Genomic DNA, 22,855 nt, shown 5'->3' with positions numbered 1-22,855 from the left:
TTTGTTGGGATATCAGTCATATCAAGCCTGGTCAAAAAGCGAATTCGCTTATGCAATGGCTACCATTCTTTTTCCGCGTATCCTGCGTGGGGGTATGCTGTGCAGACGTTGACTTGTTGGTAACCAAGACCTCAGTGATGAAAGCGATCCATTTTCATCGAAGATTCTGCAGCAACAGGAGAGTACGTGATTCTTCAGGAGATCTTAACATTGCAATGGCCCAGCACGCTTTGAAATGGGTGACGTATCCGTTGTTGTCTTTAAAGTCGATCTTTAACATCGATTATCTTCCACCTGGCCGTCTCCAATGGGATGACAAATTCATCGCGCGACATAGCTTTCTCAATTGCTTGTAGGTGGCGTCCTTCCTGAACTTTGATATATTGTAGTGAGCTCTCGAACCACGTCTCTCAGGTGATGCTGGCTCATCGAGTATCCATTTGGCGGGGAATGAAAGGGCAACAGCATCAAGTCCACAGTTCGCCAAACTACTTAAAAATCTTTCTCGTGCATAGTTCCAGGTTGAGGTGGGCCGTTACTCCCTCCAAGTATCCTGAATATATCTTTCATGAGGAAATAGAAAGCCTTATCCGGTAGCACACAATGGTGTTAATGTCGGTGAGTTCCAATTGCAGAAGAACAGGTGTTGTTATAAGAAAAGTAGTATATGGTGGTGGTATCTCTCTGGGCCTTCTTGGACGCGGTGTGTGCGCTCATGAGCCACATCCAGCGCTGTGCTATCTTGGTGATGTTTTGGTTCGATGATTTGCTGGCATTGTGTAGACCTATCACAAGGTTGTCCAATCGGGTCTTCGTGTCAAGATAGCTAAATACGTCCTGTTGTCGCAAGTATGGGGTTCCATGCTATGTATAATGCTTGTCCTCCGCGATGCAGAATAACTCATTGACTATATCTCCCGACTGTGCCGAGCGATACATCTTGCTTGAGAAGATATTCATGACTGGAAAGCCCATGAGGCGCACGACCTTGGGATCGGGCTCGTGAGTTTTTGTGATCGAGTGAAACAACCAGCGGACATTAGGGTCATTATAGTAGTTCAGCTATGTCGTGTACCACATGGGCCAATAGTGTGTCCATGTTGACATGCTGGCCCCGATTTTAGTGTCGAAAGTCATATTCCGGAGAGTAGCACTGGAGGGACGTTCAATTGGTCATCGTGAGAGTCTCCGGATAACGGTCAGGATCGAAGGTTAGGTCTGGTGATATATCTATATACAAGCCGTCATCTGTTGGGTGTCAGTCACAGGGAGGGCGAATAAACGTAATTTGTAGTGAGAAGACTAACTTACCTCGTTTTCTAGGATAACCGAGCTCTTTTATTGGAGGTGGCATATATAATGTGTATGACCTATTGGGAATGTGGAACTTGGAATATGACAGAGTGCTCTTCGATACACCCTAGTATGGCGCTTCCATAGTTGTAACCTGAATCGTAGATCCACAGTGTAGGCTTGCATTTGGCGATCTTCACACAAAGAAGTAGTGTCGCAGGCTCTACCCAGGTCAATTCCGTGGTTGATAACATCATGGTGTCAAAAAACCATCAAACCAAATTCCACTATAAAGGTAGAGCGGTATATAAGAGTAGGCCGATCGACTCCAGTTATACTGTATATATATCGCTCGCCCATATTGTTACCTGTGGTACCCCACGGGAAATGGTAAGCCGCATCGACCACCTACGCGGCGGCTCCAGCGTAGCTTTGCGCCGTGAGCGCCAGTCCACGGAGGCCAAAGAGACGAAGATTGGGTCGGCCAGTTTTGAGACTGCAGGCGAACATGTACTTTCATCTATTAGCTAGCTCAGTCCAACAAACGGAAGTATATCATACCCGAACGTAGTAGTAACGTCTTTACTGATATCAGACACAATTTGTACGGCTCAGGTTGTTCTTGCACTCTACCACGGGCACTCGAACATACTTGAGGCACGTCGGCGGCCGGCAGCAGTGGGGGCGTTCTTCAAGGTATATAATATGGGAGGGTTCGCTTTATATATTATCGTTACAACCCTGACCATAGATGATGCAGTCGTCGAGGAAGAAAACCAAATTTATATCATTCCCGCGCACAACTTGAGCAGTAGCGGGGTTGCTATCTGACTTTTTGACGCATGACTGATTTGATTCAATCGTTAGGACAGAAGCGCTCTGCACTGTTGAATAAGTCAAGCTGGGCAAGGACTCAGACGAATATCTAAATGTAAGCGTGCATCATTAGCCAATGATTCGAATGATCAAGAAGCGCGCTGGTCCCATCTTACCTATCGCGCCAGAGCAACACACCACCACCCTGCATCGGATGCTCGATTTGATTGAATGTCGAGTAGCATGCGGGACTTAGTATCGTTCACAATGTGGGTCTCGCAGTGTTATACATCTCTCGTATAATGAATAGGTATGCCATGGGTGCCAATCGATGTGCGAGTGTCTGTTCACAGCGTCTGATCGCCTTCGAGATACTGTCCAGTAGGATAACCCCATCGTAGTCTTGGCCCTAACGTTTGAATATGTTAGCTTGTTTATTGTAAGCATACAAGCATTGATAAAACGTACTTACTGGTTTTCAGGTGTATCCAATGGGACAGACATTCAATGGAAGCCATGAGGCCCGTTGTCAGTGTTCCGTAAAGCCGTATGTAAAAAAACAATCACCAGCAGGACGATTGCACCCTGCAAACTCAGGGCTCGTTTAGCCTAAGAAACGGGGCACGAGCGCTGTGCCATGCGGACAAGTGTGTTGGTTCCGTATCTAAGCAATAGGCTCAGACCAGGCCATTCGCGCCTCCTCCACTCCATGCAATCACGACAAACGATCTGCAAGGAACGACAACGCCAAATACCCCCAGGTAGAGTTTAGCCCTCCAGGTCTAGAAAAGCCATCAGCAAGGTCTATTTTCAAATACGAGACCGTTGGGGGCCGTTGAAATGACAGGTCCAATCCATTCGGACCCCACTCGGATAACGTATCGCACTTACTACCTGCAGATATTGACGAGGCTGTCAGTTTCTCGTCTCATACTGGTGGTGGGAAACATGGGGGTACTCACCGGTCGTATACGTATATACTGTTGGGATGTACAGAAAAGTCTGTAGCGCGGTCGTTGGCCTGCTCCAGGGAATTGTGCGCGATATATCACGTATCTGATAGCCGGATGGATATAGAGTAGATGTTCTTTGGGTGGAATATGTCTGACTGGGCAGATATATCGAGGGTATAATCTGTCTCCTGCGGGAGACTGACTTCATGAAGAGCTCCCCAGCTCTCCTTGTTATTCTAGACGTACTTGTCTGTTCCACAGTTCTATAGCAGTGTCGTACTGAGCTCAAGGATAAGTGGTATAAGCATATTCTATGACGAGAGTAAAAAGCAGTATATATACACCTCATTGGGAGAATACAAGAGGGAGAGCAGGAGAGGGAAGGTTTAAATAGACTACATCTCCCTCTCTAAAGACAGACAACCATGAATGATGAAATTTTTTCACGTCGCACTGCTGTTTGCAGATTGATTGCTATACATATGCAGTACTCCGTGACTATTCCATTCATCATCTCCTTCTTTACCATTCTCTTCATTGTAGATAGCCGTTGACAACATATTTAATTGATCAATTGAAGAGTATGTAGGACAGCGGCAGTGACAAACATGCCAGTCATTATCTGCACCCCACATTTCCCCGCATCAATGCATGGTCTAGATGAAGAGAAAATCGGTATCATTGAGAAATAACAAATACCCCTTCCCTTTTTCACAGGTAATAATCAGATCAAAGCTGAAAACCAGCATGACTCGTATCTGTCAATCACTCCCATAACCCAGTCATCCGGCGTTTCCAAAGGATTGGACTCCATGTTACTATCACTGACTCCAACTCCAACTATCCCCGTGTCAATCCCACAGCCTGATTCATGTAAGACGATCCTATCACTGCAAGAACTTACTCAGACACACCGGCGGTAACCTAGATAGGCAGGTGAGCAGGTAGGCAAAATAGATAGTCCGTAGGCAGATAACCAACTCGCGAGTCAGATATGGTAAACCTGACTCGCCTACCACTCCACACCTCCTCATCCTCACACCGGGGTAAAAATTCACCGTAGTCGTGGTTGTAATATACGAATTCGGACCTGACCAAAGCGCCACTAACATACAGTCAGATGTATTCAATGAAAAACCCTCGTCTAGGGCAGAGAAAAGCAAAAGACGAAAAAGACAGTTCATCAAATGATCAAATGTATGGAATATCTGCGGCTCGTGACTGAAGTGGTTAGTGAGATATACTATACGATAATAGTATAGTTAGGGCTGACTGTGCCTGGCTGCGCCTGCGCCTTGTTGAGGGATGGGAGGATGGTGGATGTCCACGTAGCATACTGACTAGTTACCAGGTACTAGATCCCTGGAGCTAGATATGAGAAAATAGTATCTATTGTTATTGATGATTTTTTATCCTAATGATATTGTATATTACATTATATTATATTATATTATCCCCCAATCTATCCGTAAAATCTCCTAATAACAACATGCAGTAACCCCGGCGCAGTCCACCCCGTCCGTCCACCCTACTAACCCTACTTGTAGATCCACATAGACACATACTACACCATCAGTAAAAGATCAACCCCCACAACTCAAGACCCCGACCCGTCCCCCTTCTCATGAAAACTCAAATCACCAGATATGAAAATTTATTGAATCCCCGATTTAAACTTTCCTTCACTCGTTCCAGAAATGCGCCTACCCTTGTCGTACGGCGTACAGTCTCCCCCGACTACTTTCTCACTGCAGTGAGTGCAGTCTCACTTACTCATTCAGTCAGTCAGTCCCCATCCCGGGATATAGGTACTGCACGCATCCGTTCAATCAACTAGTGGCGAGTAGCGTGCTTCGCGTTGTGTTTCGGGACGGTCTAGGTACTCGGGTCGGTGGTACATGGGATCTCTAGTTTGGTCGTACGGCATGTATGTGTATGTGTGTGTGTGCGACCAACAAAGAATGGGTTGCTCAGGGTAGGGTGGGGCTTGTTGGGGCCGGGAATATGTTCCACGGAGTTGATAGATAGATTCTGCTTACTTAGGAAGATAAAGGAAAAAGAAATTATAGAATGTAGAATATGGAATGTGTAGAGCTAGGCTAAGAAAAGTAGGATAGAAAGTCTAGATGAGAATAGATGATATGATGACCACGCCAGGGTCCGGTCACTATCGGTAAATTGAAGTTGAAGCGGTATACTATAATACAAGAACGGACGTACTGACTGACTCAATGCAATTGAGTAGTGGATGGCTAGTAAGTAAGAAGGATGAAAGAAGCAAGCAAGCAAGGAAGGAAGAAAGAAAGCACCGAAGTAAGCAAATAGCCGACCACGCCGATACCGAACGCCACCGTTTGTAAAACAAAAGTATGAGAAAGAGACAGGCTATCGAAAGGAAAAGACAGTATTAACAGTATAATGGCCAACAGATCGTGTATATGATCATTCCAAACAAAATAGCCGTGGCAGCATAGGCGTAGGCATTATCAAGCGTTCAGCATCTTTGACCGGCGTTTGCTCTTAAACATAAAGCCCATGAACTTCTTAGCAGACGGATCTGTCTCTTCCTTGGGGTGCTTGCTGCGTTTCAGGCTCTTGACTCGCTTGTGGCGCGGCTGCGGGTCTGCCTCCTGTCGGTCGGCCTCGTAGACGCTGTCCACCTCCGAGCGCAGACTGCTGGTCGAGCAGGTGCTGAGTCCGCCGGGGCTTTTCAGCGCGCCGAGCATGGGCATGGACGGCCGGCGCGTGGCGGGGCCGTTGAATCCGCTGAAGCTCGAGTCGGAGCGGTCGCGGCTGAGGTTCGGGAAGGCGGAGTAGGGGGGCGGGCAGAGAGTGTTGGGGGAGTACTCTGAGCTGGTGGAGGAGTACGACCCCGATCGGTGGTCCTCCCGGGACCCGGGGGTTTGGCGGGAGGGGAAGAGAGAGAAGTGCGGGCTCCGCAGGCTCTGGAGCGAGGGCGGGCGGCGGAGGTGGTTCTTTGCGAACGACAGCGGGCCCTTCTCCGGGGCGCCGGATTTGGAGCGAGAGAAGGTCATGGAGCGCGAGTGCAGCGACAGCGGGCGTGGGATCGGAGGCACATCGGCCGCCGATTTGGTGGCGGCGCCCGACTTGGTCTCTGCATCCGCCCCGTGGGAGGGCGTTCGCTCGAGCTGCGTCATAATCCGCCCAGAGAGCTGTCGGCTGCGGCGAGCGCTCAACAGCAGGCTGTCGGGGCGGGGTCGGGTTTTTGGCGAGTATTCGTGGTCCAGGAAGGGTGCGGACTTCAGGGCCGATCTGGACATACCGAGCGGGTTCAGAGCGTGCGCGGGGCCGTCGTCCTCGTCCATCGAGGACTTCCCCGGGCTGATCTGGATCAGATGCGGTTTGGTGATCGGCTCGACATAGGTCACCTGCTCGGCCACTAGCACGTCCATGTCGTCGACGGAGGAACTCGACGCGGAGGAACCAGACGATGGACTCCTCGACGGAAGAGACTCGGGAGGCACATAGACGGTCGGCTGGAGAAACATGGGCGAGTGGAGGGGCGAGGTGGAGTTGGGAGAAGGAAGCTCGATGATCACGTCGTCATCATGGTCGAAAATATACGAGTCCGCCACGAAGGTGGCGCCGCTACTACGCTTGAGAGTGTCCATGGATACGGGGCGAGACGCCTTGCCCACGGAGGGGAATGGGGAGAGAAGACCGGGATAGGTGGACGGCTCCGTCGCATCGACATTGGACAGCTCGTCGGCGCTCAGGTCAGAGTCGAAGGGCTCGGGCGGTTGGTAAGACTCGACGGGCGAATAGGCGTGATCGTGGGCACTGTGTTCTGACTCGGAGACATCCTCCTCCTCCGAGTCGTACCTATGTGGTAGTTGTTGTGGTTTCATATAGTCCAGGTCCAGGCAGTCATTCGGATACATGGTCGGCGACAATAAACGCACGCAGGGTCAGGCGCCCGTGCAACAAATCAGACAAAAGACGGGGTGAAAGAGATCAATCAATTAGGAGTATAGAATTAATGAAGAGGGCGTTGTTGGGAGAACCTGTCTGGCAGGGATGATCCGTCCAGAAAAGAAGAGAAAAAGGAAAGAAAGAGAAGAGCGCCAGACAGGAGGGACGAATGGTATATGAGAGAAACCGCCAGAGAGGAAAGAAGAGACTTATGAGATAGTGGGAATGTAAAATATAAAACATGCAATATAAAGTCAGCGAGAGGTACGAGAGGAGATCGAGGAACGGATCCCACGTAATAGGCTAGAACAGGAACAGGAGTGGAATGGAATCCTCTTTTGTCCCACACGGGCTGGTATGCTTGGACCCTGGCGGTGACTTGAAGTACGACGAGAGTAATCAATTGGCAGTGGATTCGAATGGATTGGATGTCTCTGGACGATCCGATGTGACTGGGTCAAGAACTGGGAGGGATCCACTGTCGCAGGAACTGTAAAACAAAAACAAAATATAAAATAATATAATAATAAAACAACAATGATAATCAAAAAAAAAAAAAAAAAAAAAAATCAAAGTAATATAATCATAATATATTTATTATTAAAGGAGAGATAAAAGACACACGTGCAGAATTCCAGTATACAGTATCATACGGTATCCTCCTGCAAGACCGGAGGGAGAGCCGTTACCTCCCTTGCATGGGTTCCTGACTATCCACTGGAGGGTGTGTACAAGGGAAGAGAGAATTCAAGAGAGGGGAAAGAATAGACAGAAAGAATGTATGGTGAGTTGACAGATCAACGTGAGCTGTCCATACAGTAGCTTGAAGAGGCCAGTGCACGGTGGGATCGAGAAGAGACGTGGAGAGATGTTGGTGGCAGCATCTAGATTGCCAGTGCGCGCTGGCATCTGGATTAGGCAATCAGATGAATCAGTGGCAGACACTAAGCTGATACTAAACTGCCGAGTTGATCACTTGGTGGAGGATCAGGTGAGGAAGATGGAGAATAATCCAGGTCAATCCAAGTCCATGCCAAGGGCCGTTCAACCGAATGAGGAAATAGTCATGGATCCATGAACGTAAGCCGGTGATCTATTAGATGGATCATGACTGGTTTGTTTGACGCTAGGATAGGAGCATTAACCGGAGTATTAACAGGGTCAGCATTGGAGATATGGTGAGATGATCGTATGTATAAACAGATACGATATAATATCAATATAGATTATAGAGGATCCTTGATGATAGAACTGTAGAATGTGGATAGAATACAATACAGAAGATAAAAAAAATAAATAATAAGATGTACGAGGCACCGGGCGGTGAGACCCACCCGGAAGAATCAGGCGGTGTGGAGGACTTTTCCCCTTCCATTCGGTCCGTTTTCTTGGTTCCGGATCCACTGTTTTTCTTGCTTTGATATTGACCTGGTTTATTATGGCGGCATTCATAGTGCAATCCTAGATTAACGGAGGGAATTGACAAAAAGAGACAAGCACAACTCTACGAAGATCCACCTCTGATAGGTCAATTCCTCCCCCTGAAGTCGATTGTCAACTTACACGGCCAGTGGAGTTCCCGTCTAACTCAAACACGCCGGTAGCATTTTCTGATCATGGATTTTCTGTCCTTCAAACCCTGACCACTGCGAGAAGGGCTTCCCCTGAAAGTTAATTTGAACCGTGTCCGGTTTGTGTATTGTACAGTGTATGTCTCCGTACAATACAACTGGGTCTTTTTTATCCCCTTGGTGGACTAGATTGGACTGGACTCCACGCTTGAAATGCACGGTCAACACCGGACGAATCGGAGAATTTGGAGCCTTCGAGGACCGTAACTTCTTCGGGGGACCAAGTATCTAGGCCAAACTCCCCTGCGGCAGAACCAGTGAACCCTTGCAGTTTTGTATCTCCACAGCTCTCCTTCCCGCACCTCGGATGGTCATCCGATGACGAGGTCGATTCACTTGGAATTCATCATCGTCTGTTTGATGGTTCTCCAAACCATCTGTACCAAATTGTGAATAGGGAGATGGTTGAATGGGTTGCTGAGATGGACCGTCTATCTCATCGAACATCAAGCAAGAAACCGGGAGAAAACCGGCGGGTTCGCACGGCAAAGCTGCAGGAACAAACAGCGGTTGCGATGTGAAACATTGTGTTTGGGTTTATGTTCATAACTGAGTCATCTTCGTAACGTCTCCAGTGTACGGAGCACAACGAGTGCAACGACGCGACTACAGTGCACTCCTCCTCGGTCACCTCTAACATATCAATAACCGTAGTTTCTTGAAAGGAGACACGCAGTAGTCCCCGAGTATACAATGTGGCTGGAAGATATTTTTAGGATGTGACCTACACCTCTTCCTCCCTTACTGGATTGATTCCAGCCTGCCAGATCCATCCTCAAACGCATCCCAGAGTCAATAGACTCGGTCAATTGTAATTATAGTGCGCCTTCGGGAGTATGTATCATCTGCGGCCCGGCATCGTGGCGTCCACGACTGGCCCAGCCTCTCGCGTTGATTCCCCAGACAGCCCGCAGGATTAGACATGAAACGGGATTCGCTTTCAAACTCCAAGCACAATTGAGTTTGGGGACTGAGTTTAGGTGGGTATTCTACAGAAAAAAAAGGGAATCTAACTTTGCGGTGGTGGGAGCAGATGCAAGCTGCAGCCTATACTTTCCCAGCCAAGCGCCCCGACATCCCCCCTCTTTTCTACAGTACGTACAGGAACCATATCCATTCGACCTCTCCCCCGCCCCTTCTCGCGAAGCGGGGGTTTACCCCAACTTAATTGAAGGAAGACGGAGAAAGATCATCTCGTACACAATAATCGGAAGACATCATAATCCTCAATGTCGACAAAAATCAATTCGATTTCACATCATTAAACCATCTCACAAAACCACCAAAAACCCATATACAATTCCAACCAATAAACCCCCCCAATAATTGATCGACATGCGGAGAAACCGGGGCCTAACGCCCCTGACAAAACGTCCGGACATTCATCAGGTCGCTCCGTTATGATCAACTAGCTAGTTAGCGGTCCCAATTCGAATCCTGTCCTCACCACCACACCCACTAACCACCACCCACCACACCAATCGGAATAACGACGGAGGAGAGAGAGGGGGGAAATTATACCTAGTGCGCTATGCACCCCGGTCCTGGATCCAGCGCCTTCCGCGCCTGGATATGCAGGTCACCGCCAAACCGTCGTCCCACCTTCTTTTCCTCCTCCCCCAGTTTTGAACGGGGCGTGACAGTGTGACAGATCATGACAGGCTTAGCGGCAGTGCCTGTTAACAGGGTGAAGAATGGGTTTGGCCATTCTTATTCGGTGAGGAGGGCGAAAGAGGGATGATGGGGGGGGGGGAGGGGAGGGGCAAGTGATGGATTATGCGCGCCCTTAATACTTAGCCCTATCTTAGGCTCCAAGGCACAAAGACACTCCACCAAGTTATGAAGGTGGGTTGATATATTGGTACCTTGCTAGCCCTACATACCCGGTCGATATAGTGCTATTATAGAGTGGTACCTGGTAGGGATTAGAGAGGGGTCAGAAATGCTGAAGGACTGGTACGTAATTTCCAGCGATCCATGCTCGAGGATAGTCGAGTCTCATGGTAACACTAGGTCTGGTCCTCCGGTTATCACCATCCTAGCATTTTCTTTCTGTAACTGCTGCTGATATTGCTGATCGCTTTGATGGGATTATCTTTATCATATGGTAGTCTACGTAGTCTATCTATCTAGGTAGTCTGAGATAAGGGGGTGGCGATATATGAGCCAGTAATTGTCTCTCCGTACCTTGATAGTGGTACAGACGCATTCCCTTATTGGTTCTTCCCTAGTGCATAGCAATATATCGGATATACTGCTTGATACAGCAAAGTGGTTCCAGCTAGGGAGAACGTGCCGGTCAGAGATAGTCAACTGGATAAACGTCGATAGTGACGAAGTTTCTTCAAGTCATACGCACGTACAGGGTTATCCTCAGCTGACTTTATCCAACGTAGAAAGCTAAGCTAGAACACACTTCAACACTGGCCTAGCACGAAGAACGGCCCGTTTCAACTTTGAGCGACACAATCCTGATCAAAGCCCTACCCCTGCCAAAGTATAAACACCTTCACCAAATGACAATGACGACAATAGGAAAAACAACTCCAGCTCACCTGAGTCCAGATCTCGACTCAACACCAGCTAGTACTAAGCGTCCGGCGCCGGCAGTTTCCAAGTCGACCAAGCTAACACGGCCGAATCCTCCCAGAGCAGGGAATGGAGTCCTGTGCACATGCCGGACAAGGTACCGTGTTAGTGCTTTGCTAGTTAGGTCTGGAACTGTTGTCTTGGTACGTGGCATGAAGAGATGCCGAATGGCTCGCTTAGGGGCTCCTTGGTCTGGGTGTCTTGGGTGTTGTCCTGGTAGTTGGGTAGTGTTGCTTGGATGCTATCTTAGTTAGGTGCATCGATTATATACTTAGTTGGCCATGTATCCTGGTCCACTATGACCTAATGGACAGGATAGAATCTCTGGATACTTATCTTTTACCTAGTAGTCAGCAGATGATGCAATGAGAGTACGAAGAGTGTGTATACACTGATATAAAGATTCACATGTTATATAGACAATAGAAATCTGTACTATATCACTCAAAACACCCATTATGACAATCATCATGATTATCTTGACTATCATCTGGCTATCATCATGACAATTCAGTCTAGCGACAAGAACTAAAACACCATTGACATCACGAAAGCACATGTCATATATACTACCATCCACATGAAACACCACTTCAATCCCCCTTCCCCACTATCCACCAACTACTGGTAAGTAGTAAGCAGGTAAGTACGGAAAACTACAGTTCTCATAGAACCAAACAGTCAAAACAATACCCTTACCCAAGTAAGTCCTAGCCACTAATCAATCCCCCCCAAAATCAAGGCAATGCCCCCACCCCTCAACCCCACCACATCAAACACCCAAGCATCCTACAGAAAGAAGCTATCCCACAAAAGACGAAGAAAAGAGAAGACACTAAGGATAAAATCTCCGAAGGTCCCTCCCCAACCCCGGCCGAAACATTCCCCCGCAGCACCGGGCGTTTCGTCCTCCCGTCGATCGTTATTAGTCGCCTGCCTATCTGGTCACGGCTTGCTCGATTGGGGAGTGAAAGTAGTCAATCTTCCGAATTGAGCTACTCTCTTACCCAAATTTTCCTCAGTAGTTAGGTATCTATGTGATGAGTGCATCATCGTCAGTTTTAGATTCCATGGTGGTGGGTGGGTGGGTGGGTGGGTTGTTGATGTAGGTGCCACATGGTTGTCCGGGCTTTGCGCTCCACTCTCTTTTTGTGTTTTTTTTTTTTCTTTTTTCTTTATGATGAGTTCAAACCCCCCCCCCAGGAGTTATTTAGTAGGAAGTAAGTACATCATGAAACGTGAATAGTTCAGCTAGAGCGGGGGGAGGAATGAATGTGGTGCGGGGTGGTGGTTTGGATGGATTTGAATGGAATGGCTGGTCTCTCTCTCTCTCTCTCTCTCTTTCTTTTTCCTTCAGTTTTACCCTTTTGTTCATATTTCCCCTGGATTAAAGAATACCATACATAGACAGACTATCAATTGACAACTCATTCACCAAGCTAAAATATACTCGCTCGCGGGATATCCAAGGTAGTAAGTACCAAGTACCTCCCTCACTGGGCTCCAGTAGATGCCATCGTCTTCTACTCTAGGTACCCAATAACCCACGCGCAAAATCCATCCGTCCTAGACAGGTCCCAACTTGAATAGAGATGTGTTCATTGTCCTACCAGACAGGCCCTGCCCTACGCTTATCTTGTGTGCCATTGTCAGGATCATACAGAGGGAATTGGCTTGTAAGGTGATGCGAATCTCCGGGATATACCTACCTGAGGTTGGTCGGATGCGCTTCCAGTTAAGTAGACTGAGGCATATCGAATAGTCGCTCTAGATTCTACTATATATCAAGCAACCAAAACAACTGCATAATCCATGTAATCACTTCTATATACATCAACAGGTGATACCGATACACCCCCGTAATTATTTGATATTTACCTGCCATAGCGATAAACTCCGCCATAAGAATCAACAAAGTATAAGAATGGGGGGGAAAAAAAAAAAAAAAAAAGAATAGTAAAAGGAAACAAGAAGGAAAAGCCCGCAGCCGCCGCCGCATACTCGGGGAAAACCAAATCTAGAATACACTGGAGGCGAGAACGCCTCAGAAGCAAATCTCCCGTAGAGCCCTCGTATGCGGACGGCATGCATCGGCTGGCCACGAACGCGACCAGTATCATAATGGTCATTCATTAAATGATAATATAATACTTGAACCCAAAATGGCCAGATGCAAAAGGATTGTCTAATGGTTCATCACACCCGGGACAAAGCCAAACGCCGGTGGTCGAACGGAATGTGTGGAATAGGGAAGGTGGTTGAACTGCTGCTGCAGATCGGTCGGATGGCCCTCTCGCGAGGTTCATCCGTTGGTAGGCCACGCGCACAGCATTTAAGCCTTGCGCGAGCGAGTGACGGGCCCGTTGGACCGTCCGGTCGACACGGCGGATCCGTTGGACGGGACAGTGCCGTTGGCGGAAGCAGCCTGCGCGCCGGGAGCCGGGGCGACCTCGAACTTGGCCATGTCGATGACAGCCTGGCGGCCAGTGTTGCGACGGGGACGGCCAGCCTTGGACTTGGTCTTGTTGTAGGTGGCGATGTAGAACGAGATGAACAGGAAGAGGTAGGAGCTAAGGATGCCCATGCCGGCGAACGCGGCGAACTCCTCTCCGGCGCAAACACCCATGTTGGGCAGCTCGGGGAAGTAGGACGAGGTGAAGTAGGTGTAGGACGCAAAGTACACGAAGCCTGCACAAATTAGCATATGACGGTGGTGGTAACGCGCCAGGGGTTGACCTACCGAGATCGATGACGAACTGGATGATCTGGAGACGGGTGATCCATTCCTTCCAGGTGATACGGATGCCGCGGGCACTCTGGAAGTAGTACCAGTACATGACGACGTGGACCAGCAGGTTGATGTCGATCACCACCCACTGCACCGCGGTCAAGCCGATCAGCTGGGTATAGCACAGGAGGGCGGTGGCACCGTGGTGGTAGGTGTGGAGGAAGGTCAAGGGCTTCTTCTTGAGGAACAGGAAGACGGTATCAAGCAGTTCGAGGTATTTGGTCAGGTAGTTCAGCTGTTCTCCGTTAGTCTCGTTTCCCCGTCGGTTTCCCCGTCGGGTTCAGCGCGGCGGACTTACATAGTAGAGAACGATCAGGGGCTGAGTCCAACCACCGTTGTGGTCACAGATGGCGAAGAAGATCCCATGGTTCCAGATGGTGGGCACCAACTGCTCGATGAACAGAACCAGAAGCGTGGCGCTGATGGCGGTCAGGTAGAAGTTGTGGATCATGAACAGCAAGTTCAGCTTGAAGGGCTCGCGGTTCTTCATGAGCGCGCGACCACCGAAGATGATGACATAGTAGGCCACCAGTCCGATCACCGTCTCCTTGATAGTCGACATGGGAGTCACGCCGGCCTTGAAGTCGAACTCGCTGGCGGGATAGCCGACGACCATCTCGAACGCCTTGTCGAAGATAGGCCATAGGTGGATGCCAAACGGCCGATCAATTGTCGGCCGCGGCACATTCTTGAGGAATTCCAAATCCATGACGAATCGCCAACCCAAAATCACTTCGACCCAATATACAACGCTTCACGAACGAGCGATGTTGGTGCAGTTGACCGGTGAGGGGGAGACTTTTTCTGATCGCGGGTCGCAAGGGAGAACGAGTGTCGCGGAGAAGAGAGCCCAAAGGAAAAAAAAGAAAAGGCGAAAGAGAATGAAAGGAAAAGAAAGAGAAGGAGAAAGGAAAGGGAGAGAAAAGGGAAAGGAAACTGCGGACAGTGGAGAGAGAGAGAGACGTGGGAAAAGGACAGAAGGGAGAAAGAAGAGAAGAAAACAGTTTAAAATGGAGGTCAGCGTTCCACCGGTTCCGTTCCGTCAAGTCAGGAGAGAAAAGTAACGCCTCGGCCTGCAGAAAAAGGGGGAAAATCTGAAAATCCCTTAGGTAAGCAGTCGATCCGCAACACTAAGTAGCCCTGGGAGGAACCTCAAGATACTACCTACTTCAAGCTGGAGATGTCAACTCTGATCAGGATTCTTTGAACCAGAATCTCCATTCTGAGAGACTTTATATGCATGTCGTTTATCTACTACTTCCGATGTGAGGGGTCGACCCTACACTTTTACCCATGAAACGGAGGTATATCCCTCGTCACATGCATATACCTCCTCTACCTACAGGTACAATCAAGGACATGGATGGATTGATGCTCGGGACATCATCAACAACCTCGAAGATCTGCCAGGATGAGTTCCTTTCGACTGGATTATCTTCACATGCATGGACTACCCCGGATCGAAGAAGCGGGGAAGACAATGGCGTCCGACTCAGATCCATCTAGACTACCGATATAGACAGATTGCACTGAATTAGAGTCCCTTCGCAATGGGTAACTTGGATGGCGTACCTGGTGAGACACTCCGGTGTTTCCAAGGTGGTACTTAAAGACCTCGATCCTCGGACGATGGAGCCCAAACACGGCTTTCAGTTTGGTGTTTCATACTCCCGCTATTTAAGCATTTCGGGTGGTTACAAATATATATCGGGGCTTTCTACGGGTACACGTAGGACGATAAACCACCATTAAGTGCACCGCACCGTCCGACGTAAAAGGTGCAGATTCAGACTCAAACATTGTCCCAAGCAGAAAAGCTTTACTGGAAATTGACTGGATATTCCCAACGCCACCACAACCTAAGAACTCCAATCATACCGATGGCGATATCGGTTGTGGTAGGAAACCATGGAAGTAATTGAGTTCACTAACACCGCGTCTCAAATAGGCGCAGGGTCCCTGCGTAACAGCTGCAGAACAAGGGTATTATCCCGACTGCCGAGGATCGAGGGGTCCTGATACTCCGTACCTGGTCCTGAGCATATACTCTGTACTGTAGATCCCGCATGAGGATGCAGGATGCAGCAGCCTGAGGCATTATCTCATGGCCGGCGTTATAAACGGCCCGAGAGACTCTCCAGCCAATCAGCAGCCGAGTCAGTCTGACACCGCATGGACCAATCAGCAGCGGCAGATAGCAATCACCACTCCTGCCTCAGGCACACACAAGCAGCGGCCTCGGGCAAGCACGGGAGCGGCCAGCGAAAACAGGCACTGAGGCATCAAACCTCGATGACGGGCTGACCGGACACCCGCCTGAGGCATCCAACCACCAACCTCACACCACCCGCAAAATCCTACTCTGTCTTAGTGCCAAAGCCCGGCTTGGTCAACTTGCCCTTCTCTGACTTCAAACCTCATCCACATCTCCAAGTCCAAAGTCCCTCTTTTCTCCCCCCCCCCTCTCCCCCCTCCCTCCCCCTCCACACCCTCAATTCTCGACAACCATGTCGTCTCTTTCCATCTTCCGTGTCGCTTCCCGCGCCGTCCGCCCTGCCGGCTTTTTCAAAGCTCCCCAAGTGCCCCGGTCCCGGTTGCAGGCTCCCATCGCTCTGCCCATCAGCCGGCCCTGCTTCAGCACCTCCAGCAAGCTCCGCTCCGGCCACCACGAGGACGAGACCTTCGAGGAGTTCTCTTCCCGGTAGGTCTCCCCCATTTTCGCTTGCCATTGGGTTTCGATCGACATTCGCCGAACGCCCTCCCCTTCCGAGGCTATATGATCTAGGGGTCGGGATCGGATTAGATTGCCGTATCCTTTCTCCCCGATAAATTCGCCCGAGGGATTTAATCCGCTGATCCCAATGGTCACTAGGTTCGAGAAGGAATTCGACACCGTCCAGGATGTCTTCGAGCTCCAGGTATGTTGCGCACAATTGGTTTACTTTTCCGATCGTGCCTACGGGCACACCACCGCAATCGGCAACGCGACGAGACAATTTTATATTCATATCCCCACCTCGGAATATGTCATCCCGCTAATACGTGCGCTCCCCTCAAATAGCGTAACCTGAACAACTGCTTCGCTTACGATCTCGTCCCCTCCGTGGAGGTCCTCACCGCTGCCCTCAAGGCCGCCCGCCGGGTCAACGACTACCCTACCGCCGTCCGCGTCTTCGAGGGTGCGCATTCCCCAGTCTCTTTCGTCTCTGCTTGACCGAAGCCGTTTACTAACCACTGACCACCAAATAATAGGTATCAAAGCCAAGGTCGAGACCCCCGAACAGTACAAGCAATACCTCGAGAGCCTGGAAGGTCTCCGCCAGGAGCTGGGCGTCGCTCTTCGCGAGGAGCTCTACCCCGATGAGCAGTAAACTCGCTCATTCCACTGCCATCATAGTAGCCTGTGATTTCTTGGAGGGGGATAAGCATATAACAAGCAACGTCTGTTGACGTGCTGTTGTTTTGCTTGGTTCTCTGTGGTTGTGGTTGTGTTTTTTTGTATCGGTCCGTTGTCTGTTTTTCCCGTCGATTTTGAGAAACAAAAAAAGAGATAGGAAAGAAGAATAGCTGTATACATACTCTCTATTTTTTTATTATTTTTTTTCATCATTATTATATCGATTTGTTAGAATGCAGGTGTGTTGTTAGCTTTGTTGCTTTGCCTACCTACTCTTTATTATGTTATGATTGTTTCTTTCTTGTAGTTGTAGTAATACTACTTTCAAAACTACAATCCTACACTAATAACAAAACAGAAGATTAAATCAGACATCAAAGACAAAAGAACAGAATCCCAAAATATAAAATATAGATACATAAGAAACAGCCGGCTGGGATTCCTTCAAGGAGCATCAAGCGGCCGGCTTATACCTAGCTGAAGATAATAAAACAGGGAAAGAGAATGGAATAGATGAGATGAAGTGAAAAATAAGAAAAAGAAAGCCACATCCCATAACGCCGCCGAACAAGGTTGGATATTGTATGAACAGATAGGTAGAATTTTGCCGTAAACCAGAATGGAAGAAAAAATAGAAAGGGAAAGAAGAAGGCAAGGCATTTCCTGTCGCTTTTGAGAGTGATTCATCACTGGGCTTTTGAGATGCAATGATAAGGACGAGGATGACGATGCTTTTGCAAGAGAAATTTGGCGACTTCTTGATCAATAGTCTAGTGTGTCCCGACGTGCTTGAAGTAGCTGGGACGGCAGTCCTCCTTGGCCAGGAAGGGCTCGCCGGCGTAGAATTGGCCCGCGGTGCAGCCAGAGCACTTGGGCGAGTTGGGGCAGTTGTAGTAGGGGATGTGGTTATAACCAATGTCCCGGAACCTGTGAAAAAAACTAGTGAGCAGGGGAGTCATCTCTTGAAGAACGATCTACCTACCAGTGGACCTTGGCTGCATCGGCAAACAGCCCTATACCGATCGAATGAACGGGAGCGTCGCCCCACCGCTCGTAGAAGAAACCACCGGCACGGTCGAGATGATCGAAGTAGGCGGTGTACTGATCGCCGCGGAAGAAGTCCATGTCTCCGATTTCGAAGTTGGACCAGAAGTGGCAGGTGGAATACCCATTGGCGTCTTGGGTGTGGTCGGGACGGAGTTGGTCGTCCGTCAGCCACGCCATCATGTTGTTATCGGAGACGTAGGACGGGTTCGCGGCGATGAATTTCTTGGTCTCGGGCCACAGCGACGGCATACTCTGGGGAGCGTCGAACAGGTTGATGGTGAATCCGTAGGTGATGTTGCGATCCTCCACGAAGCGGAACACGTCGTAGTCGACGTCGCAGAAGAACTTGACGTTGGGCTCAACGCGCCAGTAGTAACGGTACTTCTCGAGGGCGGGGTGTTTGTAGAACATGCCGCTGTTCCACCGGCACATCTGGTGATACGAGACCTTGTCGCTGTACTGAATGTTCTTCTCCTTCAGCATCTCCGCCGACTCGTGGAAGAGATCCATGTTGATCCAGCTGGGGACGTCCCAGTGCTCCTTGGGAACCTCCTCTGCATCGTGTCAGATCGAATCCAAAACCCATGTCATTATTCGGATGGCAACGTACCGTATTGACACTTGGCCTTGGTGACCGCCTGCGTGCGCTTCTTGAAGTCCTCCGTAAACGGCTTGTCGTTGAAAAAGATCCAGGGGTAGTTGAACTTGGAATTCCACGTCCGCTCGAGATCTTCCATCGTTGGGATCAACTCATCAATCTCCTCGTTCCGGACGAGCATGATCAGCGCTGCGTTGGTGCGCGCGGAGTTGGGGCTGTCGGGGGCATAGTCGTGGTCGTCGGCTCGCCACAGTTCGCCTTCAGGTTCTCCGGTCCCTAGATGAAAGCGTATCAGTAAGACAATCTAACGAAAGACCTCGACGGTAGTGAAGTCATCGCAAGCCGTAGGAATCCAGTTGGTACGTACGCGCTAACAGTGGATCGGATTTCAAGCCTCCGACATTGTCCCCCTTAGATGACTCCGGTTCCTTGTTGAGTTGGAAGATCATAAACAGAATGAGAACGATGCATGCTGCACCCAGCATGCGAATGGGTCTAGCGACGGCCATGATGGCTTGCCAGAGCAAAGAGAAAGGGGGAATAAAGGGGAGGTGGTGAGTGGGGGAAGAAGGGAAAGAGACAGAAGGCAGTAATAATAATAATCAATGAGGCCGATTGTTATCAGGGACGATTTGTCCATCCAGACCGCCCGAAGTGGATTAGTAGCGGATCTCTCCCTAATGATCCCACGCTTGTCTTGTCTCTCCTCCTTGCTCCGTCACGGCCGCGTCATCTCGTCGGAACAGAAACAGAAAAAAAGGAAAAAAGAAGAGGAGAAGGGAAGAAGTCCTTGATATGGGGCCTCGTTACACGGATCGCCTCTTCTTCGTCCTCGTTGGCTCAGACTTCTTACAGTTGCCCCCAGAATGGCCGTAGTTGCCAGTGTGGGCACGCTAACGGAGGAGCTAATCACCGCTGTCGCGAAACCTGATCGAATTGTATGTAGTTTGACTTTCCTTCTCAGACAGTTGGTATCGACCGATATCTTGAAACGACCCCAGCTAATAGGTGGAAGAATGATCCTCGTTTCAAGTCCCTCAAACGCCGGGCAGAGGCTACCCTCAGGTCCAACGCCCATCCCCGCACTGACCAATTCGCTGTCGCAAAACAACTCGAGGGTCTGCAGGAAAAGTTTCAGGTCCTCGACAAGGATGACTTGGCGGACGCTCTACGATTGCGCTTGGTAGAGCTGGAGGAGCACCGCAGTTCGTGGTTTCCGGAAATCCTCTCTTTACTCCTGCAGCTTGCGAATCGTCCTGCGCAGTACTCGACTGTCGATCGCCTGGAGAGAGTCGCGCCGAAACCAGAAGCAAAGGGTCTCTCCTGGTCTGATATAGATCCCGCCGGCACTGCATACTGCGATGACGATATATGGGAAAGCGTAGATTACGGGGCGAGCTCGTCCGAGGATGATCTAACGTCCCTGTCCAGTGACAGAGACGAACCGCGCACTCGACCTCAAAGTTCGGTGGCTCCTGAAGAGGACTATGTGATCTCTGAGGATGTTTTCTCGTCCGGAGAGGATGAAGATCTTGTTGCTTCTATCAAGAGTGCGCAATTTTGGAGAGAAGAGAAGCACGCCGACGGTCTCCAGCAGGATGGAATCTCGTCGCGTGTGATCACAGAGCTTCAAATGGTACGAGAGACCATCTCAATGCTGCAAGGGCTACCTACGTCTCTGTTTTGGCGCTTGGACGATAGTATTGAGGTGGATCGCAGGTACACATTGGCTCATCTGTCCAACGGTGTCCTGGTGGCATTGTTGCGGGAGCTGTGCTCAACTGGTGCCAAGATCGACACCCTCAGGCGGTTTTCTCAAACGTCGCAGAGCATCGCGTACATGCAGACGTTTCATCGGCGTATTGACGCTATTTTGGGTGGTTTTGATGCTTACTTGTCACGTATCGAATCACGGTACTTGTCGCGAAACCTCGAAGTCACCGTTAGTTTGTTGCAACTGTGCCAAGACGTCCGTCAAGAATCAAAGCTTCTCCTCCTGCTGGCAGAGGTTGTATCGCAATTCCGAAGCGGATCTAACGAGCCCATAAAATGTCTCGATCTACTGTACGACGAGGTCTGTGGGCTGCAGGCCGCTGGTGACGACGCCGAGTTCATGTCTTTAGCAGAGCTCTTTTTTGCATGCTTCGAAACTTATGCACGCCCAATACGTTTATGGATGGAGGCGGGCCTTTTAGAAGATTCGTCGGAAAAGTCGTTTTTTATTCACAAAAGTCGTTCCGATAGCGACCTACGCACGCTGTGGCAAGACTGGTACTCGCTGGACGATGCATCTGGACTAGTAAATGCGCCGAAATTCATCCGCCCGCTTGTTCACAAAATCTTCATCACAGGGAAAAGCATGGTCTTCCTGCGTCACCTCAACGCATACGATGGCGACGTGGGAACCCCGAGAAAGACATCGCTCGCTCTCGAAGACGTCTTTTCTGACAGTCAATCAGCTCGCTACCTCCCATTCTACATGCTGTTTGAGTCTGCATTTGGGAAAATAGTTGATCAGAACCACTCCCTAACGTCAGCGTTACTGCGCCAGGAGCTCGACAAACGATGCGGACTGTGGGTGTCTCTCCAGGCGTTGGAATGTATTTACTTCGGCCGCGATATGAGCGTATTCAGTCCGATCGACAACAAAATCTTTGACCTGATCGACCGCGGCAAAGGCGCCTGGAGAGACCGGTATCTCCTCACAGATGTGGCCCAAAGCGCCCTCAGCGCATTGCCATTCATCGACCCTTCACGACTCATCGTCCGCACCAACGAGGCCCACTCTCCGCGCGACCAAGCTAGCAGCAGCCGATCCGTCAGTATGCTCGACATGATAGCTTTCGACTACGTCCTCCCCTGGCCCATCGCGAACATCATCACCAAACCAGCGATCCTGCGCTACCAGCGAATCGCCATCTTCTTAATGCAGATCCGTCGCGCAAAACACACCATCGTCCAACAATACGCCCGGCACGCAGCCGACAGGACCGTCCAGCACAACGCCCACTCCCTCAGCTACGCACTCCACCACAACATGCTCTGGTTCCTCAACACCCTCTACAGCCACCTCACCGACTTCGTCATCTCCACCTCCACCCTCGCCCTCCAGAAATCCCTCTCCGCCGCCGAAGACGTCACCGCCATGATCGACGCCCACAACGCCTACCTCTCCTCCCTCGAAGCCCAGCTTCTCCTCTCCGCGAACCTCGCCCCACTCCTCCAAGCCACCACCTCTCTCCTTGACCTCTCCATCAGCTTCGCAAACCTCCAATACATCCGCCACAGCTCATCCATCAAACCAGCCCGCCAAAAAAGGCCACACAACACCGAAGACGATGACACTTCAGACGAATCCGAACCCGAATCCGAGTTCGAATCCGACGACGACGACACTGAAATCGAAAACAACCGCCGTATCGCCCTCCACGACACACTCTACGACCAGCGTCTGCGCGACACAAAGGACCAGTTCCACCGTCTCGTCGGCTTCCTCGCTGCCGGACTGAAGGGCATCGGCCGCGTCGACGGCCAACTTTCTTGGGAGATGTTGGCTGAGAAGTTGGATTGGAGGCGGGAGGCGCGGTCTGCGGTGGTGTAAAATACCTACCTATCTTTCTGGATTTGGTCTGTAATATGTATGGTGATGATACTGATAATTGATTAATGAATTGATAATGAAAGGATTGACAGCGCAGGATGCGCTTTCTAATGTATTATCAATAAATAATACCATTTTAGATCGATCGAATTGCGTCAAGTTTATCGTCCATTGGGTACCTTAAAATGTCTAGCTATCTACTGTCATCT

General features: G+C 49.9%; 5 protein-coding genes across 5 annotated transcripts; 2 read left to right on the top strand and 3 right to left on the bottom strand.

The window, feature by feature from the left end:
* Positions 1 to 5,235: 5,235 nt before the first annotated feature.
* Positions 5,236 to 7,255, bottom strand: P168DRAFT_290937 (uncharacterized protein). The gene has a single exon (XM_024837321.1). It carries the CDS (start codon positions 6,962 to 6,964, stop codon positions 5,549 to 5,551), a length of 1,416 nt encoding a protein of 471 aa, XP_024692411.1. The 5' UTR covers positions 6,965 to 7,255; the 3' UTR covers positions 5,236 to 5,548.
* A 5,886-nt stretch (positions 7,256 to 13,141) lies between these two features.
* P168DRAFT_270376 (elongation of very long chain fatty acids protein) lies at positions 13,142 to 14,992 on the bottom strand. Its single transcript, XM_024835207.1, has 3 exons — positions 14,302 to 14,992; positions 13,956 to 14,238; positions 13,142 to 13,903 (listed from the first exon to the last, which is right to left on the bottom strand). The coding sequence occupies exons 1-3, from the start codon at positions 14,710 to 14,712 to the stop codon at positions 13,548 to 13,550; spliced, it is 1,050 nt and encodes a 349-aa protein (XP_024692410.1). The 5' UTR covers positions 14,713 to 14,992; the 3' UTR covers positions 13,142 to 13,547.
* Positions 14,993 to 16,566: 1,574 nt separating this feature from the next.
* On the top strand, positions 16,567 to 17,508 carry P168DRAFT_290933 (cytochrome c oxidase subunit VI). The gene is made up of 3 exons (XM_024837320.1): positions 16,567 to 16,921; positions 17,065 to 17,182; positions 17,256 to 17,508. Exons 1-3 carry the CDS (start codon positions 16,865 to 16,867, stop codon positions 17,372 to 17,374), a joined length of 294 nt encoding a protein of 97 aa, XP_024692409.1. The 5' UTR covers positions 16,567 to 16,864; the 3' UTR covers positions 17,375 to 17,508.
* Positions 17,509 to 17,743: 235 nt separating this feature from the next.
* On the bottom strand, positions 17,744 to 19,761 carry P168DRAFT_270369 (glycosyltransferase family 15 protein). Its single transcript, XM_024835206.1, has 4 exons — positions 19,413 to 19,761; positions 19,058 to 19,321; positions 18,383 to 19,001; positions 17,744 to 18,327 (listed from the first exon to the last, which is right to left on the bottom strand). Exons 1-4 carry the CDS (start codon positions 19,552 to 19,554, stop codon positions 18,171 to 18,173), a joined length of 1,182 nt encoding a protein of 393 aa, XP_024692408.1. The 5' UTR covers positions 19,555 to 19,761; the 3' UTR covers positions 17,744 to 18,170.
* Positions 19,762 to 19,764: 3 nt separating this feature from the next.
* P168DRAFT_270367 (putative gamma-tubulin complex component GCP5) lies at positions 19,765 to 22,702 on the top strand. Its single transcript, XM_024835205.1, has 2 exons — positions 19,765 to 19,983; positions 20,061 to 22,702. Exons 1-2 carry the CDS (start codon positions 19,912 to 19,914, stop codon positions 22,644 to 22,646), a joined length of 2,658 nt encoding a protein of 885 aa, XP_024692407.1. The 5' UTR covers positions 19,765 to 19,911; the 3' UTR covers positions 22,647 to 22,702.
* Positions 22,703 to 22,855: the final 153 nt, after the last annotated feature.

Source organism: Aspergillus campestris, assembly GCF_002847485.1.
Source record: "Aspergillus campestris IBT 28561 chromosome Unknown P168scaffold_7, whole genome shotgun sequence".
Classification (NCBI taxonomy): domain Eukaryota; kingdom Fungi; phylum Ascomycota; class Eurotiomycetes; order Eurotiales; family Aspergillaceae; genus Aspergillus; species Aspergillus campestris.
This window is presented reverse-complemented; position numbering and strand designations above follow the sequence as displayed.

Excerpts from the sequence above, each read along its gene's own strand:
- P168DRAFT_290937 (XM_024837321.1), bottom strand. The coding sequence starts at position 6,964 with ATGTATCCGAATGACTGCCTGGACCTGGACTATATGAAACCACAACAA.
- P168DRAFT_270376 (XM_024835207.1), bottom strand. The coding sequence starts at position 14,712 with ATGGATTTGGAATTCCTCAAGAATGTGCCGCGGCCGACAATTGATCGG. Across the intron at positions 14,239-14,301 it reads CCCTGATCGTTCTCTACTAT|CTGAACTACCTGACCAAATA; the intron begins GTAAGTCCGCCG and ends AACGGAGAACAG. Across the intron at positions 13,904-13,955 it reads CCAGTTCGTCATCGATCTCG|GCTTCGTGTACTTTGCGTCC; the intron begins GTAGGTCAACCC and ends TAATTTGTGCAG.
- P168DRAFT_270369 (XM_024835206.1), bottom strand. The coding sequence starts at position 19,554 with ATGGCCGTCGCTAGACCCATTCGCATGCTGGGTGCAGCATGCATCGTT. Across the intron at positions 19,322-19,412 it reads ATCCGATCCACTGTTAGCGC|GGACCGGAGAACCTGAAGGC; the intron begins GTACGTACCAAC and ends GCTTTCATCTAG. Across the intron at positions 18,328-18,382 it reads GATGCAGCCAAGGTCCACTG|GTTCCGGGACATTGGTTATA; the intron begins GTAGGTAGATCG and ends TTTTTTTCACAG.
- P168DRAFT_290933 (XM_024837320.1), top strand. The coding sequence starts at position 16,865 with ATGGTCACTAGGTTCGAGAAGGAATTCGACACCGTCCAGGATGTCTTC. Across the intron at positions 16,922-17,064 it reads AGGATGTCTTCGAGCTCCAG|CGTAACCTGAACAACTGCTT; the intron begins GTATGTTGCGCA and ends CCCCTCAAATAG. Across the intron at positions 17,183-17,255 it reads CGCCGTCCGCGTCTTCGAGG|GTATCAAAGCCAAGGTCGAG; the intron begins GTGCGCATTCCC and ends ACCAAATAATAG.
- P168DRAFT_270367 (XM_024835205.1), top strand. The coding sequence starts at position 19,912 with ATGGCCGTAGTTGCCAGTGTGGGCACGCTAACGGAGGAGCTAATCACC. Across the intron at positions 19,984-20,060 it reads TCGCGAAACCTGATCGAATT|AATGATCCTCGTTTCAAGTC; the intron begins GTATGTAGTTTG and ends AATAGGTGGAAG.